This window comes from Acanthaster planci, linkage group LG01 (assembly GCF_054643075.1).
Source record: "Acanthaster planci isolate LZ-2023a linkage group LG01, COTS_SCS, whole genome shotgun sequence".
Lineage (NCBI taxonomy): Eukaryota > Metazoa > Echinodermata > Asteroidea > Valvatida > Acanthasteridae > Acanthaster > Acanthaster planci.
In genome coordinates, this window is record NC_141777.1 from 9707454 (window position 1) to 9725711 (window position 18258).

Sequence of the window (18258 nt, forward strand, 5' to 3'; positions counted from 1 at the left end):
TGTAAAGGGAAACCGTAACAAAATTGCACGGCCGCGGCCAGTCTTAATGTGAATTCGACTTGTCTGTTCGAATAGTGTCATCGTGAAATTTCTTAGTTCTGACTTTGAATTGGTGGAGGGGCGGAGTGTTTTTTGCACTAGATCCGACAGGCTGAAATGGGCAAACGCAGAACATCAAATGGGACACTTTCCTTTATTTCATTCTACAATTTATTTTCATTCCGCCATACTTCTTGAAATAAAATGTAGTCTTCGTGTGGCCTCGGAAGAATTCACCCAGTAACTTACCGCCAGAAACAGATAATCACTCACCTTATGTTTAGGAACAAACTGAGGCATAGACATTGTTTGGTTTCCGGGTGGGCCCCAAGTCGTATCAGTTTTGTTCTCCAATCAAATTTCCAATCTTCCTAAAATTGTTCTCTGACCGATACCGAAATCTTTGGGTTCTGGTTTCTTTCCGTAGAATCCCCCTGCGCAATATAGGCTCCTCGGGCGTGGTGAAAATAAAACATGAAATAGTTAAATTACAGTTTACGAAGGCTACTCGTAGGGAATAGGAACCAACCATTGACACAGACTGAATTTTGCTGGGAACTGCATATACGAACTTGTGTTTGTATCATTTTCCTACGGACTGAGCTCACAGCATTCACCGGCTGCAAAGTCTACATTTTGATATTTACAGCTTGCTTTTTTCTTTGTTTTCTAATAATCGGGTTGATTTTACAATCAACAGTTCAACAGTTTGCAGCTTGGCATTGCTCTAAGCGACCTTCCATCATACAATACTTCCCTTTTCCCCAAATCACTTATATTTACTAAGTGAAAGTGGGAACTTGGAATTTCTTTGTAAAGACTTGCCCACTTCCTGTCGCTGCCCTTGTCACAATTTCACTTACTACTCTGCCTTGTGTGATAATCGATAACTAGTCTTGTACAAGCAGTAAAATCATTTTGTAATAATTAGTTTATTTTCATAGTAGTTACTTATAGAGGCCTCGAAGTACGAAGAAGTACGAAGTTCAAGAATATTACACAGCAATTTTCAAACTTCGCTCAGCAGATCGCTCTCCGACTTCGCTACCGTATCACGTATAGGGCGGCTGTCTAAAGTGTAAGGGTCCTGAAAGCCGCCCGGAACCCGCTGTTCTGGTAACTATCGTCGGTGGTGAATCTGAGAGTCATGGTATTCCCCAAGGACATGATGGAACCGCTGGGCAGATCGGTACCACACACCCTGAAAAATTCAAGACATGCATCATTGTTTTAGAGAATAGACACACATTAACCGAAATCAGCGAGCACAAACGGGTAAGTTGAGAAATAATACGTCTTTTCGGGAGTTTTGGGAGCAAAAATCCTCAAACCAAAAGCAATCAATGCTTTTTCAATGAGGATGCGGCGAAAACGGTGTCATCACTTTGTGCCGAAAGACAGAGGTTGTAAAAACAGGGCCCCTTCTGTGCACGTGGTCATTGGGTAAAGTGAAAAAAGGTGCTTTGCGACGAGACAAACTCAAATTCCGATCGACCAGAAGGGAATTGCCACTCGTTCAGACCAGAAACATAAGAGGCAAAAACTGCGGACGAAAAAAGACTTTCTCTCGTTTTATCCACGAGAAGAACAGGAGCAGCTAAAGGGCACTGATGCAAAATATGGGTCACTTTATATAATGTACAGTCATGCGAAAAACAGACTGTAAGTTACCTCCAATTCTTTTGTTTACAGTGAAATGTTAGCGATAGTTTGTGCCACGCAAGTACATTCAGAATTCTTTTACCCTTGTTTCTACTTTTTGAGACACTTTTTCGAGCTTGGAAACTAAAGCTGTACCAATGCCCAATCTATTTGGTATTAAAATGTTTTTTTCCATCTCTGGGCAAAATCATAACAGGTCCAATTATAATGAAGGGAAATTTGCTCTGAGGCAGACCTATTTTCGACAACTGTAGACAGCACGACATACGAAGTTGTTCTGTAAAATTCATCTCTTGAGCGAAAGAAAGTTTATTTATTCAATGAATTACACTGTCACTTTTTACTGCATGAAGGAATTGGAACGGCAGAAATCGTGAAGGTTTGTATGCCCCACTTACTTGAGCGGCCGGACCTGACTGATGTCACCGCCAGTCAAGCTCACTTGCAGGGCGTCGTCCAAACACTTCGTGTTCGGAGAGCCGATGCCCAACTCGGTGATGTCCAAACTCACGCGGGAACCTGAAGCAACCTGTAGTCATGAAACATGAGATAGATTCCATTTATGCACTGTGATAAAAACAAAATCTACGAGGAGACCTTGACTTAACTGGTGCCAGAGGTAGGGGAGAGGATCTGAATCTATAGGCTTGATCCCGCTGCAGATTGAGGTATTCGACCCTTTATGGTGCGTCATCGGCTCACAAGATCCAAATCTGCTTCAGCGACATCAAATCCTATATAACTTGCGATCACTGTTTAGAGAATTCTTACATTTTTGGATAGTGTACTTGCATGTATGATGCAGTGCCGTAACTACAAGGGGGGCACGTGCCCCCCCGTTCCGCCCCATTTGAAATTTTGAAATGGACAAAAAATATATATACCTAGTTCAATTATTTTCAGTGCCCCCTGAAAAAAAATTGTGCACCCCTAGGTGCCCCCTCAGCAGTAGCACCCTAGTTATGCCATTGGTATGATGTCTTCTGATTAATGCTCCAGGTAGAGATGCACCCGAGGAAGGAAGCAAAGGAATGACATGATGACCACATTCAACGGCAGAAAAAAAAATCAATGACAGGTGACTCTTGCGGCCTTCTTGCCAAAAATTCCTCACGAACAGATTCCTCTGGATATGCTAAAAGTGTTTTCAAATATTGTTATAGTTACTCCTGTCGTTGAATAAGTCCAATTTTGTTTTAAGATCACATTCACATAAAATCACATTCACAAACTTCCGATAAAACAAGTGAAACTACAAGAGGACGGTATAGCTTGAAGGGGGCGGGGACACGTGCCCTCAGCAGGTGCCCCCCCCATGGGTACCTCCACCATTTCAAATCTTGCATGCCGCTTATATGTACAAGCCACACTAACTTTGAAAAATATGTGTACACCTCTGAGTGCCAAGCAAAACATTTTATCGGAGGTTACATCACCGAAAGAAGAACAACCGAAACCATGTACTTACCTGTCACTTACCAATGTGACGCCATGAAAGATGTGGCGCGAAATTGCGCAGAGTTGAAATGTGTTCAACTTTCGCAAATTCGTAGCGCGAGTAATTGATATGAAGTATGAACTGGCCTATAGTGGATGTGGTGAGTATGCAGTCGTAAGCTTACCTCTATAGTCCAGGTGCACTCAACGTTGTTGTCGTAATTGTCAGGATATTTAGGCGAAGTCAGACAGCCTACGTCTGTTAAGGTGCCCCCACAAGTGCTTGTACCTTGGTGTGCAAATTAAAAAAACAGACATTACCAATTCAAGGGTAAATTTTGTTTGGTAAGCTATTCGTGTAGGTCTAGTGTGTTCATTTACGGTGACATTTAGGACATAAATAGTGCCCAGTAAAGGGTTTGCAACCGTACGTCACTTTGAAGGAACGGCAAACTGCTCTACAAATACATACACTTGCATATTGGTCTTTTCAGTGTTACTATTACCTTATGGATCAATATGCAAGATAGAATGTGAAAACTAACTACCGAACCCTATAAATTGACTCTCTTCTTTTTGTTTCCGGCAACTTGAAGAAACCAAAATGCAAATTTAAGGGCGAGGCGAATACCAGCCCTGAGTCTTCACAAAAAGCAAAACATTAAAATAAGCAGAAATGATCCCCTACACACTTCAGACCATCGGTATGCGTTTTTACGCACATTCATTGGAACTCGAGGGCTCCTCAATGACGTAATGGGCAACGAACCCCTGGTAATTATAGGACACATCAGTCGTCAAGACAACCATCATTTCGTTGGTCGATACCTGGGCGGATGGAATGTTCCTCCCGCAAAATCTGCCATATAGGGAAAGTTCAGTAAAGAGAGTAAGAGAGATTTAAACATAAACTAGCAGGCTGTATATTTCGTTTTCCTTTGGAAGTGTATTCGTGACCCATGAACAAGGGGGATCCCTTTATTGCAGAGTAGAGGGCCTTTATATTCTGGGGGAGGGGGTTGTGGCCATAATGGAGTGCGAGGCTAAAATTTAGGGCTTTCTCGTTCTTTTCTAGTTCTAACTAAGATATTAAACAAACCAAAATACCATTCATTTTACAACTTATTCAAAAGGAGGATGTTAAACTGTCGTGGATAGAAACTGGTCGTTGCAAGTCAGTTTCCTCAGATTCAAATCAACCCAAGTGGACGATAATTGCTCGTGTTGAAACTAAAGTTATTGCATGACTTATCTAGGTTAATTATCTTATTTTAGTCGACTCTTCATAGCATCTGCGCAAGGCCCAGTGGGGCAACTGGCGAGCACCCGACGGTGCACACACTTTTTCAAGGGGCACCACGGGAAAATAAGCCCCATCTGCAGAGCTACATAAACTAAATGGAGATTATTCACAGGTTTCAAATGGGGGCAAAACACAATGTACCTGCGTTTATGCTTTGGATATGGGGGACACGCCGCGCGTCGTTACTTGCTTCGCGCCCTCTTGTGTATTACATGTACGGTGAGTTCAGAAATCCCGACTTGACGAATCTGTCCAGCGTTTGTAAACAGGCGAATCAGCTCAATGAGCTCATCTACCAAATTAGGTAGCAGCCAATCAAATTACCGGTGTTGTTTTTACATCATTCATACCTCTATTACAATGAATGAGACTACGAGTCTGACTACTTCAAACATTTCATTCAGTGAATTTCAAACACTTAGGCAAAGTTCCATATCCACCTTGGCTTCACCTCTGTCGCCACAGAAGCGTAAAAACACTGTTCACTATGTTTGATCCAATTTTGACAGCTTATTTTTTTATCAGAATATTCAACTGAACCAGTGCAGACACTCTCATCTTGGGGCAGTGGCGTTAAACTTGGGACCCGGGGTACACCCTTTTTTCAAGGGGCACCAAAAGACAATTTAGGGAACATCGGGGGGGGGGCACGGGCATTCGCTGCCCCCCCCCCCGTATTTACGCCACTGTCTTGGGGTCTCAGTTTCATGTAAATGCAAACCCATAGCCTAAACCCGAGACAAAGCTATGGTATCGAATCGAACTGGCTCGATACGTAGTCTTACTTTGCGTCGTCAGAGAACATGCTAGTGGTGCGCACGGCCACCGCATCCCAACTGCAAGCAGCATCGTCCTCCACATCCATAAAATCGAAGGTAAGCGTGACGGTACTCCCTTCTTTGCCCTGTATGCAAGGTTATGGTAAGAAAATTAAATTGAAATCGGGGAAAAAGTGCGGAAGGGTGCGCGTCAAAGTCTCTGAAAAAAGTCATCTTTATACGTCGACACCCTGTCGGTCTGAGGATTAACGATGGAATTTTTCTGTTACAAATATCCGAGCAGGTTGAAGGGCAATTAGTTAATTCATAGTAACTGGTAAAACAAGTTTTTATTCATAGTTTTTTTGCAGTATTTTTTCCTATATATTTTGAGCCTGAGCACGACCTCCAACACTTTACTGCCACCGCTCCATGAGGTAAAGAGATGTGCAGAGTGGTAAAATGCAACGGCTGCGAGAAATTGGGACACTCAGAAGCAAAATTGGAACGAGACATGGATTATATATATATACATGCATATGCAAATCGGGAAGGGAAAAAATCATAAATGCAAAAACGGGATGTTTAAAATAAGTTGAATAATATATGTTTCAAAAATATTTCCAATTTGATGATTTTTGTTTCCACGAAAGGTCCCTTATTAAATGGGGAAACAAAGCCATGGCTACACGTCACTGACCTTTATGTACCACGCGCACTTCAGACCATTGTCGTAGTTGGAAGGGTAGTTAGGCGACTTGATCGTGCCGCTCGCCTCTGTCAGTTCATAGCGGCACTTGGAGATGGACGCCGAGTTGTCGACTTCGCACAGGGCGCCGTCGAAGCCCGGCGGACAGGTACACTTGCAGGTGCCGGCTATCATTGCTTCGTAACCACCGTTAAGGCAAGACAGGGTGTCGCTGCAATCAGCTGTTGGGAGGGTGTTAAAAATTCAAAGATGTCACTGTGCCAGACTTTGAGTAATTTGCGTCACTCTTTAAAGGGTTCAGGGGGCGAAATTTTCTTACAAACATGTTCTTTGTAACTTTGCATTTTTCTCCAGTGTATGAAAGCATTTTGACATCTCTCTAAGCTTATGTGGAGTGAAAAGTGTACTTTTGTTTTAAACATTGGTGTTTGATGACAGGAATATCACAATTTTTGCTCACGAACGTGGAAATATGCATTAGCGTAGAAGAAATCCCTACGTCACGTCGCCCCATACTCCTTAGTGGTCCACCATATTTGGTGTCAGGACCTTTCCCAATCGTGCATTTTGTGACAGAGGGGATCCGTGCATCACGATAAACTGACCACTCTCATTCTGCCTACAATTTGTACGGGCGGCCAAAGTTTGAAGCAAAAATCACCTTTTTTTTATTTTTCGATTTGACCTCAGCTTCTCTCAAAATGTACACTTGTCCCATTGGTTTTAAAGAAGTTTTTTTAATTTAGAATTCAGTGGCACGTGTATCCTCATCTGGTGTTTTGATAGCCGCTTGGGGTTTTGAGACACTGTGAACTATTCTTTAACTTTTGTACTCGCGGCCAGCCATAGTTTTAGCAGCCACTTGTAGGAAAAGCACAATTTTGACGTCAAAAGAGCAGACCCTACGGCTAAGTATATAGCCATGGCCAAAAGTGGCCTCACGTAACAGATATGGCCGTACATCAGTGATAACAGATCGAGGAGAGAGTGGTTAAAAAGTATGACGTTATCGCAACAGTGTGCAACGCATAAGACCACCATGATGTGCCCATTAACTGATGAGAAGCAGCGATCTGCCTACCGCATCTTGCATTTAAAAACTAGCATCGTTCTTGAAAATTGACTGAAAACCAAACGAACGATCCTGGAACTTACAAAGGCAGTCATAGATGATGTTTGCTAGATATACGTCGTAGAAGGACAGATGTTCACGCTGGCCGAGGTCGAACTGATCCAGAGGATTTATTGTGATGATTGTCGGTTTTCCGTTCGAAGAAAAATACTGCAAGCAGAAATAAAAACAGATGCTTCTGTTTTCTTGATAAATTAAGATGGTATTAAAAAGAGGTAACAAAGGGTAGAACCCACACTAGCAAGGCAAGGCAGACATGCTTGCATGTCTGGGAAAAGTTGGGGAATATTGCTTTTTGTTTTACCTTCCCTCTATTCCCAGATGCAAAAAATACAGCCTTATAGCCTCATTTATACGTAAGGAACTATTTTTCCTGATACAAGTATTAAAAAATTGCCAAATAAGCCGTCATCTAGTGATAGTCTTATATCTATTCCCTGTGTTTAATGTTTGGTTCTATCAGAAACAGGTCCATTTTATAACTTACTTTGTCACAAACGACTGTGGATAGCGTGCATTTCGGTCCCTTTATATGCAGGGAGGATGGCAACGGTGACCAAGGTGCCCGTGGCCGCATTGAACATAAAGCTATTGCCGACGACACTCATGAAAGACATCGTCGACAACACAGTGACAGAACTGGTTACATACAGCGCACCACAAGACTTACACGCGTGTTGTAGTGCATGACAGACGTGGGATCGTACGGCACACCGTGCGTCATGCTCTGCGTCACCGCCTCGTACTTCACGAAGTTGTCCTCCAAGCCCAAGCGTACATTCTCGTACAGGATGTTGACGTAGTCGTCCCTGTCCGACCGGGACTGCTCGTGGTGGAATCCCATCGCATGAGCGATCTCGTGTGCAGTCGTGCCGAGCTGTGGATAAGGGCAGATTCCAAACCAAATTCACCGCGGGAAACTCTCTGAGGGGTGGGCAATCATGGCCGAGTCTTTCTGAGGTGTGAGGCTAAAATTGAGACGGGTTTCCACACTTATAGACGTAACGCTCAAACTTGCATTGATAGTTTGGGCCTACAAAGGATTTACACCGAAACACAATATTAGTTTAACCACGCTTCGTTTGAGGCATATGATTGAATCTCATCCGTTGAGGTCAAACTCACGTGATCACATCCCGAACCAATGGAGATATCCTGGGCCCCTGTGCCTTGTTTGCCAATGTAACTCCAGCATCTAAGGCAGTGGAAAGAACATTAAAGAATTCCGTTATTATTTTTATCTCTGATATGTTGAAACCACCTCTAACATGGCGGTTCTTGGTTAACAATTGGTCTTGGTTCAGTTAACAATTAATTTGCTACAGTTGAATGTTCACCCACGTTTAGTTTGTATATTTGGCTTGGACAGTAAGGGTGAAGTCACTGTCACTTGAAGCTTAATCTCCATATACAACCGTTAACGAATACCGTATTGAGAGCACCGGTATTATTGTCAGCCGTAGGCATGAAAACAAAGCATTTTGGTGGCGGCACTTTTTGAACAAAACTTCTACATAAGGCCTAGTTCTAACGTGCCCCGTGTTGCCCCCCTCGTAGCTACGCCACTGCGAGCACGAGCACGCTGCGTGCTATATGAGTAAAACTTCGCTCATTATTCCCATGGGCTATAGACAGGTACAGACCCGCACCTCAAATCCCGGTTACACTCTCCAGTGCTTACCCGTCTCCTTTCATGAAGCTGATGTAATCCTGGTGACCCAGCCCGAGATCACTACGGTACGGCTCGAACTTTATACAGGTCTGAGACTCCCAGAGGTGCATGGCATTCTCAATGGCTTCGGACTCACCAGCTGTGCAATAGTTATGGAGAAAAAGGGATAGAGGATTTTCATTTCAGCTGGATTCTCAAATGTCGCGTCAAATCTTCTAAACAGGTAGGTGGCCTTACCCTCAATCCGCAAAAGGGGCAATACATTATTATCAGCGTTGCTGTATTCTTGATCAGAAAGACCTGAGGGAAAGTGTCTAAACTCGGTTTTATTTCGGCATCGGCTCGCAGCACGGTTGCAGTTTCAATAATTTAGTCCCCTTCAAATCAGCAAGATCCCTGGGTTCAGTGTTGCTCCTTTTCCTCCATGCGGAAACATCCAATTTTTAGATGCGAGGTCGAAGGGTTAAATATTGGTTTCAACAACCAAAGTCTGGAACCGATTCCAGAAGCCGAGAGAATGAAAGACGAAATAAATCAGCTAGAGAATATTACATTGAATGAATTGGAGAGAAAAAGTGTAAAGTACAAATGCGTCTAACCTGAGGATGCCGTGATGACGTAAGGGATGATACCGTTTGGCCAGCGAAAGTTCAGGTTGGCGAAGGCCTTTCGTCGCGTCCGTCCTGCTTTGGCGTCCTGGATTCTCTCCTTCACTTCGTTCTCGTACACGCCCAGCTTCATGTCCGACTGGAAGGTACCACTACTTAACTCCGACTCTGGGGGTTCTCCCTGCTTGGTCAAGGCCCTACCGTCGTCAGTCGACCGCTACATCGACCCACAGAAAAACAATAAGTAACCATCATGACCAGATCTTTATCCGTTGGGGATAATTTCGAAATGTCCCCCAACTCCTCTCTCTTTAATTGGTCTATTAACTTCGTCTTGGGTTCACATTGTTGTCAACTTCGTCTCCGTATATGACAAGGATAAAAGGCGTATAGCCCATGAGCTCTAAAAGAGCTGGGCTTTTCAGACCACCCCGTGCGACAGCAAAGGCAAGGGCTGGGGTCCAAAGAAATCAGCAGTCCCAGCCCGATCTTTTTAAACCTTAGCATATAAAAACACTCATAATAAATACATCTGTACAGTTTCAATTCAATCCAACACTGGGTTTGCTTGTAATGGTCATTTTATAAGTTCATAGCCTCAAGCGTACCAGCGCTGCACGCGTCAATGGGAAAATTTCTCGGCTAACCTGCCCCGGATAGTGATCGTTTCGCGGGAAGGCTACGTCTGATTTGTCACAGAATTGGTGTCAAAATCAGGCATCCCTGGACAAAACCATGAAAACTCTGGTGCGAAAAAAAGCATTGAAACGATATCGGAGGAAATGAGTATATATACTCTTGGCTTCATATACAGTGTGCAACCTGACATTTCATAAAGACGTCGACTCATATCGAGCCCCATGCCGCAAACTAAGCGTCTTAGAATCAGGCAAAGACACACATATAAACCAAGCTTGGATTTGAGAAGTGGCTCTGAAATTGTGCTCCAGGCTTTTTTGGTAGCTTCTTCGTCAAAATTAATGAGCCAAACTATGTTTACTCTCGAGTCATCTCGAGTAATTGAATAGTCTCACCATGTCCACGGCAAAGCCCACGACCCATTGCGACCAATCCAGTAGGCAGAGCAAAGCAGCGAGAGAGCGTTTCATCCTCGATACCCGCCTGTACCACCGTCGTAGGATACCTTAACGAAAAAAAATACTGAACACCAAGCAGTCTTGTAGCAAATGAGAAAACTCCACTCAGAAATTTACCCGCGAAAAGGAAAATATACCTCTTGTACTTGCCGGGACGGATCTTAAATACACGCTGTCAAACGAAGGGTGTATTTGGAGGAGGATTTTGTTTCTGAGCAATATGGAATGTTTATTCAACGGTTGCCCATCTTGACCTCGTGTGCTGATATGCAATTGCCAAGAATTGTTAGCACAGGACCACATTAAAGAACACTTGAAACTTGTACCAATTCTACTAAGGTGACGTACCTTTACTTAAAAAAATCAGCATATATCACTAAAATGCTGAGTGGTGCACTTAGTACTGGCAACCCATCGAGAATTTTGATTGGAATGATTAATTAATTAATTTCCAAATTGATTTATCCTCTCGTGGGTCACAATTGATTTGCGTCTCTTTCTTTCCATTATTAATGATGGAGTGGAGCTGGAAATGGAATCCAGTCCAAATCTCACCAGGAAAGATATAAAAAGACGTTTAATCCACGTGGAAGAGGACGCTCCGCGATACATTTTGTTAAATATCCTTGAAACCCCATTGAACAAGTTTGGTTTTTCTCCGGAAATGAAATCCATTTAACATTATTGTTCCTACTTCGAGATGGAAAAATAATTCTTCAACTTCTTTCTAGGATGGGTTGTAGGATTATTTCATTTTATACACTGTGAACAATGAGACGCAGGCAGTGTTGTAGTCGAGTACTTTCCGAGTACCAACGTTCTCCGCAAAATACTGAAATGGGTAAGGGGGAATAAAGCCAGAATGCACAGGCATTTGATGGTAAATGTGCAAAGGTAAGATTACAAAATAAATGTTAGGCTTCAGACACTCCCAGTTGTGTAAAATTTAAGTTTTAAGGAGAAAAGTACTCGGAAAGTACTCGGCCGAGTACTTTCCGAGTACTTTTGTCCTAAAAAGTTAATTTTAATCAAACAGTGATGGTCTGAAGTCATTATGTTGCTTTGTAATCTTACCTTTATGCATGTAACATCAAATGCCGATGCACTTCAGCTTTGTTCCCTCTTAGTTACATATTTGGTAGAGAATTTAGTTCTCAAAAAGTATTCGACTACATTACTGGAGGCAGGGGTGTGTCCAACGGCAGGAGGACTCAATTTTCCCCGGGTCCATGTTGTCATTGATAAATGGAGAGCACCAAGGCCTTACAAACGGTCCCATCGCACCTTCCTTTGGAGATGGAAGGTTCTTTTACGGATAAAAATGGGCAATCGTTTCAAAATATTCCATTTTGGTCCCTCTGGATTGAAAACCTGGCGATGCCAAATGCGGGAGGCAACCGGGGATGAAAGAAGCAAGGGTGGATCCAGTTCCAAAGTTTCAGGGGCAACTCTTTTTTTTAAGGGGGGGAGCAAAAATTGGGAGTTTTATGTAACTTTTAATGGTCCTGAAAAACGGAGGGCTGCATCTATAATTGTTGGTTAAGCCCCCTATGGTAAATTGATGTATGCGAAGATAAAACAATCTTGATCAGCTCCAAACAGAATGGACCTAAAAGGTCCCAATCGCTGAAAACGACACAACCATCATAGCCTTGCAAATGGTCAGGACCATACTTAATAGACATTCAGAACGAGATAGCGCTGCGCGTTTGTGCGAAGAAGCAATTTATTCCCCGCTGTGCGATTTAAATTCTAAAAATGACACGTGTATACAAAATAATGAGTGTTTATGGGGGAAATAATTTGCCATTACCAATTCAATTATTTTGCTCTTCAACTGCAAGGCCAAAATGATGATGTACCGAAAAAGAAACCCACACTCGAATATATACTTCCCCGGAGTAGAGACTCTTCCAGACCTCGTTAATGCGCATGCTTGTAAAAGTCACTTCCAATTCCTATCCACTTGCTGTTTTTAGGGGGGGGTTCTCTGTACAAAATACGTCAGCGCTGTTGGTTGTACGTAGACGTACGTGCATGTACGTAGTCCGCATAAAAACCACCAGAGAACTTGGCAAGACTAGTCATTTTACTTCTTTTAATTGCAATATTTTCCAGTCGAGATCTCAAGATTAACACAACTGCATTCCTAAAGCCATGCGGCTTATTCTCGCAACTACGTTGACTGTCACTTTAGCTGTCTTCGTCGCAAGTTGGCCCAATGTCTACGGCGACAAGCCGGTGCCGGCTACTCCTTATGTTCCACCATTGCATTTCAAGAGAAGCCTGGGTGTAGCGGACGACGAGGCCAGGACTGAGCGGTTGGCGCGGGCCATAGAACAGAGCCGCTCGGTTAACCGTAGAGCAGGTGATATTTCTCAGTATAGTGTTTATTCGCACAGAATGTTTGGAAAGTTCCACGCCTACGTGTCATTTTTTGTTCTCTAGTCAAACGACGGAAATGTTCATGATAATGAACATTAACAATACCCACCATGATAACTTCCGTATTTTGTAATTCATCGTAAAAAAATGAACACAAAATAAACTAACAAGTGATGGCATTAGAACTTTCCAGTGCATGGCCATTTTCGAAACCTTTCAGATTTCCCGTCTAGTCTCTACGTTGCAAACCACACAGTTACACATTTGTAAATGGAAAAAAGTATGCAATAAAAGTTAGAAATGCCATAAGGTAAGTTACTACACATGTTTAGTGTCAGGATTCTTTCATCTTCCTCGTGTCTGTAGTTTGCGGTGGCTCTCTGAGTGGAAGCGGAACTTTTACGTCCCCTGGCTATCCTTTTGAATACGACAATAACATCCAGTGCGTGTGGACAATCACGGTTAGTAAAGAATTTCATATCACTAATCAATGATAAAAAGTCACCTTTTATTCGCAGGCAGGTCAACTGTTTTGTTCACTGTTTTCCATTTAAAAATGCATGAAAGTTTTGCACAAGTATGGAAATCTGAACACGCCACCCAACATGTTGAATATCCTCACATATCTGACTTGAGGATACTGCAATTCAAGATGTCGACTTTGACCTTGACCACTTGGTTCCATCAAAAATTGCGATCTTGAGCCATCTCTTCTTACTTCAGTATTAAATTCATCCTGCTCTCCAGCAGTCTATCTTCAGATAATGAGTCCAAGATATCGATACCGCAATGCGACAGGATCGAACCACAACACGGGCAAATACGTCGTTGGTGCAAAAAGATCGACATCGCACGATCTCGTTACATAGAGACCAATGATACCCGGTACGGTATTTAGGAAAGGGGACCCCCCATGTGACGCACAAGCTGTACACCCTATGGCTATTGTGGCTACTGCACGCCCTTGGAAATCTGAAAGGAAATCCAAAAATTCCACCAACACAAAAGAAGACACAACAGAGAGGGTCTCCCTTTGCCACATATCTAACATCATATGAGGCCAACCATCGTTCATATACTTTGTGCATGGTCCCCACTGCCAAATTTTGCATTGTCCCTCTTGTCACTACGTGGAATGCTGCAATCGTTCAAAATTTTCCCCTGATCGTCGACGCGCCTCGACCTCATCCCCTTGATGTCTGCCGTCTTCAAACCGTTACATACCAGTAGCCGTGGTAAAGCGTCGCGTAGTTCCTTATCCATGTCGACCTGCGACACCAAGTAAATATAGGCTATTTTGGGGAGGGGGTTGAACGTAATTAGGAGCAAACCGTATAATGAATTATGCCTATATGGCAAGGGATGTCAATTGCTAAGGACGACAATCCATACCGCTTCACTAGTAAAATAATTATGCACACATGCGCACAAATGGCCTTTGGTGGCAAGAAGCGTGAGCAGGCCATTGAAAATTGGCAACTTTGATGATAATTTTTCTCAGGTTTTCTGGCTTTGTTCATTTTTTTCTTTTGCTCTTAGTTTCTAATTTAAGTGGACTTTTTAGTGCCCTGTAAAAAGACTTCATAATCGTATTTTTTCCTGTGCATACGAGATCGAAGTTTCTTAGTATGGCCCCTTCCATCATAAGTAATAAAATTACATTGTTAGTGTTCTTGGAGCCAACCTGTGCTTTTGTAAAAACACGTACTAATGTTCAATGTACATGTACATGTCTACTCTACGTACGTAGCTTACCATTGAACTGAATGGTCATAGCTTGGAGTGCTACCAAAAGAAATGGCATCTAACAGTTGCGTTTGGGGTTGTACAAGACAAAGTGCAGACTCCAAAGAGAACGGGATCTGGTTTCCCAAGTGTAGAAAGCAGGTAATCGCATGGGTACAGTACCGGTACATGTACATGGAACATCAGTACGTGTTTTTACAAATGCACACAACAATGTAGTTAGTTTAACACAACTAACAATGTAGTTTATATTACATAATATGATGACATGGGCCAAAAGGAACGGCGATCTCGTGCGCACATGTCAGGGAAAATTACGATTATGAAGTCATTTGCAGAGCACCCTAAATTCCATTTAAATCAGAAACTAAGAGCAAACACGATTTAATGGGATTTTCTGAAGAAAAAACTGAACAAAGCCAGAAGTCTTGAGAGAAAATGATCATCAAAGTTGCACCCATGTACATTTTCAATGGCCCGCTCAAACTTCTTGCCGCCAAGGCCATTTGTGCGTAGGCGTGCATAATGTTATTTATTAGTGACGTTGGCCCTTTTCCAATACTCGACTCGGGCTCCGTCTCAGGCTTCGTTCCCAAAACCAATTCCCGATTGTGGGCTTGAAGCGTTTAAATTAAATTGGGTTACTGTAATTTCTGGCTCTCTTGCATCTTATTTGATGTTTTGTGGCACTATTAGACTAATTATTGCGCTTACAGCTTCAAAGTCAGCTAGTAAAAAAAAACCAGTTGAAGCCTGAGACGGAGCCGAAGTTGAGTATTGTAAAACGGCCAAGGTCTACAGGTTCCTAACTTTGCTTGATGTTATGCATATATCCGTTTCCTCATTATTCCAGGCTCCCTCTGGTCAACATATCCAGCTGACGGTGGATGGCATGGAGATCGAAAACCAATCAGCTTGCGCCTGGGACCAACTGTTTATCAGAGTGTCCAATGAAATCATACCGTCTGTGTAAGTGCAATCCTTGGCTCAGTCCCAAGCGATCCATTCTGTAATTTTGTAAGATTCATTTTTTATCACGCTCTAAACTAAACTGATATGTGAGGCAAAATGTTCATTAATAATGCAGGGCTTTAATGACAAAACGTAAATCCAAACTTAAGATTGATCCTTTCTACGTCTTGACTAATAACATCTACTAACAAAGTATCACATTTTCATGATTACGACGCTGTTTCAGAAACGGATTTTAAGTGCATGCGTCTCGTGTCCGCTCAAGTTGCGGAGAATGTTAATTCATTGAAATCGTACAGGAATGCGCGGTATACGCGTGCTGAATATCTGTTTTAGGTTGTTCTGAAAGAAGAGTGTATGAAGCTCGATCTGGACCAAGAGAGGGCGCAATTTTCTTAGCAACGGAAGCCCCGTTGGTCGGAACTGAACTTTGCTGGTTAACTCATTAACGACTTCCAAATGCACGCGTTACGGTCGCATCGCTAACAACAAAATGGACACTCCCAACCAACATGACTCTTTTCACCGATGAGGGGGCGCTTCTGCTCGAGGCGGATTACAAGGTCCTCTTGTAGAACTATGCCCAGTAAACACTAATTGATAAAAACATCTTTTCACTCGTAAGCGTCACGTACAGAAACACTTTCCAAACATCGACTAATCAAACTTCCTGATTTTAATTTTGGAGATAATGCAGAGCAAAAACATTTTGTCAACTTCGTCGACACTCGGGGTGCGTTCGTGCGGTTACTCCTGTTGAAACGAGTAGGATGCATTCGCATTTCACTCGGGTGCAGGAGTATACTCCCCGCCAGCGAGAGTATACTCTCGCTGACCCGTGGGTCGTACTCCAGCCATTCGTGCACTAAGGAGTATACTCGTGTTAACAAGAGTACCTCATTGAAACGCACCCTTGGTGTTATATGCATGCGTAGACAGACGGTAAAATTTCAATTTGTCAAATCCAGAGAAGCGCATGAGCAGTTAATGTTTAACTGGTTACGGTATTCTAGTACACCATGGCCCCGATAATAGCCACGCCTACTACCCGGAGTTGTCCACTGCTCACCTCAATCTGGACATTACTGGGCACAAAATGCAACACTTATCTGTGATCATTTTCTCTTCCCCCTTTACCACAGGCTGTGTGGCTCAGGGTCTGTCTCAGGATCTTTCATCTCTGGGGGCAATGAGATGATGGTGATCTTTTTGAGCGACGAATCGGTGTCAGAAAAGGGCTTCAGCGCTACATACTCTACCATAACCTTGTAGAATAACACATTTGAGACGTCAAGATACCGGACGTCCTTTGCAAAGTAATAATACATGTACATTTATGTTGATAGCTTAGTATAACCTGGTACATAAGATAGACTCAATACAATCTTACGCTTTTTATTTACATAAACAGCTTAAAGTGCACCAGTCAAACGCAGGATTTATAATCCAGCCTGGCGTATTTAAGCTTTAGTTTTATGTCTGTTGGGAAAATATAACATCCATGAAGATATTGCACTTAGAATACGACGCTAAAATAGTTCAAAATATATAAAATTAAAGCTAAATGATTGCGAAATGAAGATCTTAAGGAAGGCTTCAACGTTTGCTCTTTCTTGTGTAAACTAAAATAGAATCATAGAAAAAATGGACTCAAGACTAATTTTGTGTCATGAAATCAACGTACTTTCCCATGGTTAATAACTAAAGGTGCTGCTGTCTATACATCGCGGATTATTATGGCAACAATTCACAAATATACGATTGAAACAACAATATAGGAAAGCCTGAAAAGTTGAGAAAGCTTATCAGTATGCTAACCCCGGGGATGGAACCACTGCGAATGCCGTGCATGCGGTGGGAAGGGTCTGAAGAGTTGGTATTTTGTGCATAAATACTTTAAGGACGATGCCTGGGTCGTCTATTGCAGCTCCGAACAGAAGGGTTGCACCATATACAGGTATGTGCATTATATTGCACCCTCTACAAAACATTCACTATTCCTCTTACGAAAAGGTGATATATGATTTAGCATCATTAATCGCTTTTATTCAGGTAATTTGAGATATCTGTCAACCAATGCAGCAGACCTACAGCAAAAATAATTCATAAAACAATGCCAAGGGTTGTATTGGAGACAGGTGCGGTATGTTCTTTGATAACGTTATTGAACAAACTTAAATATAATCAGCTAAAATGAACAGACCTGTCATGAGCTTTGGTACATTAAAAGCTCAAACATCTGTAGCTGTACTCTGTTATCCTCAGTCTTCAATTTGCAGATTTATAAAGTAACATAAAAAATACATTAGAATTAGCAATATACATGTAAGCCTATGTAGCCCCACAGCATAATGTACGTTGTGTTGAAGTGTATTTTACAGACCATGAAATAACTCTTAAGATTACAACCTGCTGTTCCGTACTGATACAGGTGAGAAAATTCTAAAATTGTTACCACATGACGTGACACTCGCCACCCGTACAAAAATACACTTCCTCTCTTTAATTGAATTTAACCACAAAGCAAGGCGGGCTCCCAGAGTGTGGTGATATTCAGCCGACAGGTTGCTGTACCAGCAGTGGCCTAGCTAGGATTTTACTAGTGGGGAGGGGGCACAAAGGGGGCACCAGCTTCTTATAGGGGGCACCAGCTTTCAGTGGTGTGGTTTTTGGGGCAAGTTTTCATTGGCCTTGTTCAATATCCATTCATCTGTTTTTTGTTTTTTTTAGTGGGGGAC

At 42.6% G+C, this 18258-nt stretch overlaps 2 protein-coding genes across 2 annotated transcripts; one reads left to right on the forward strand and one right to left on the reverse strand.

Moving 5' to 3' along the window:
- Positions 1-484: 484 nt before the first annotated feature.
- On the reverse strand, positions 485-10571 carry LOC147800309 (blastula protease 10-like). The gene is made up of 12 exons (XM_087147223.1): positions 10355-10571; positions 9312-9537; positions 8722-8851; positions 8166-8235; positions 7711-7917; positions 7064-7190; positions 5900-6129; positions 5227-5345; positions 3861-3997; positions 3324-3427; positions 2100-2230; positions 485-1240 (listed from the first exon to the last, which is right to left on the reverse strand). Exons 1-12 carry the CDS (start codon positions 10427-10429, stop codon positions 1111-1113), a joined length of 1686 nt encoding a protein of 561 aa, XP_087003349.1. The 5' UTR covers positions 10430-10571; the 3' UTR covers positions 485-1110.
- A 1901-nt stretch (positions 10572-12472) lies between these two features.
- On the forward strand, positions 12473-18072 carry LOC147800310 (embryonic protein UVS.2-like). Its single transcript, XM_087147226.1, has 4 exons — positions 12473-12785; positions 13169-13263; positions 15402-15517; positions 16663-18072. Exons 1-4 carry the CDS (start codon positions 12575-12577, stop codon positions 16790-16792), a joined length of 552 nt encoding a protein of 183 aa, XP_087003352.1. The 5' UTR covers positions 12473-12574; the 3' UTR covers positions 16793-18072.
- Positions 18073-18258: the final 186 nt, after the last annotated feature.

Bases quoted from the DNA above. Each gene is read 5' to 3' on its own strand.
- LOC147800309 (XM_087147223.1), bottom strand. From the start codon at position 10,429: ATGAAACGCTCTCTCGCTGCTTTGCTCTGCCTACTGGATTGGTCGCAA. The intron at 9,538-10,354 runs GTGAGACTATTC...GGGTCGATGTAG, and splicing joins TGGGCTTTGCCGTGGACATG to CGGTCGACTGACGACGGTAG. The intron at 8,236-8,721 runs GTAAGCACTGGA...CCACTGCCTTAG, and splicing joins AGCTTCATGAAAGGAGACGG to ATGCTGGAGTTACATTGGCA.
- LOC147800310 (XM_087147226.1), top strand. From the start codon at position 12,575: ATGCGGCTTATTCTCGCAACTACGTTGACTGTCACTTTAGCTGTCTTC. The intron at 12,786-13,168 runs GTGATATTTCTC...TCGTGTCTGTAG, and splicing joins CTCGGTTAACCGTAGAGCAG to TTTGCGGTGGCTCTCTGAGT. The intron at 15,518-16,662 runs GTAAGTGCAATC...CCTTTACCACAG, and splicing joins AATGAAATCATACCGTCTGT to GCTGTGTGGCTCAGGGTCTG.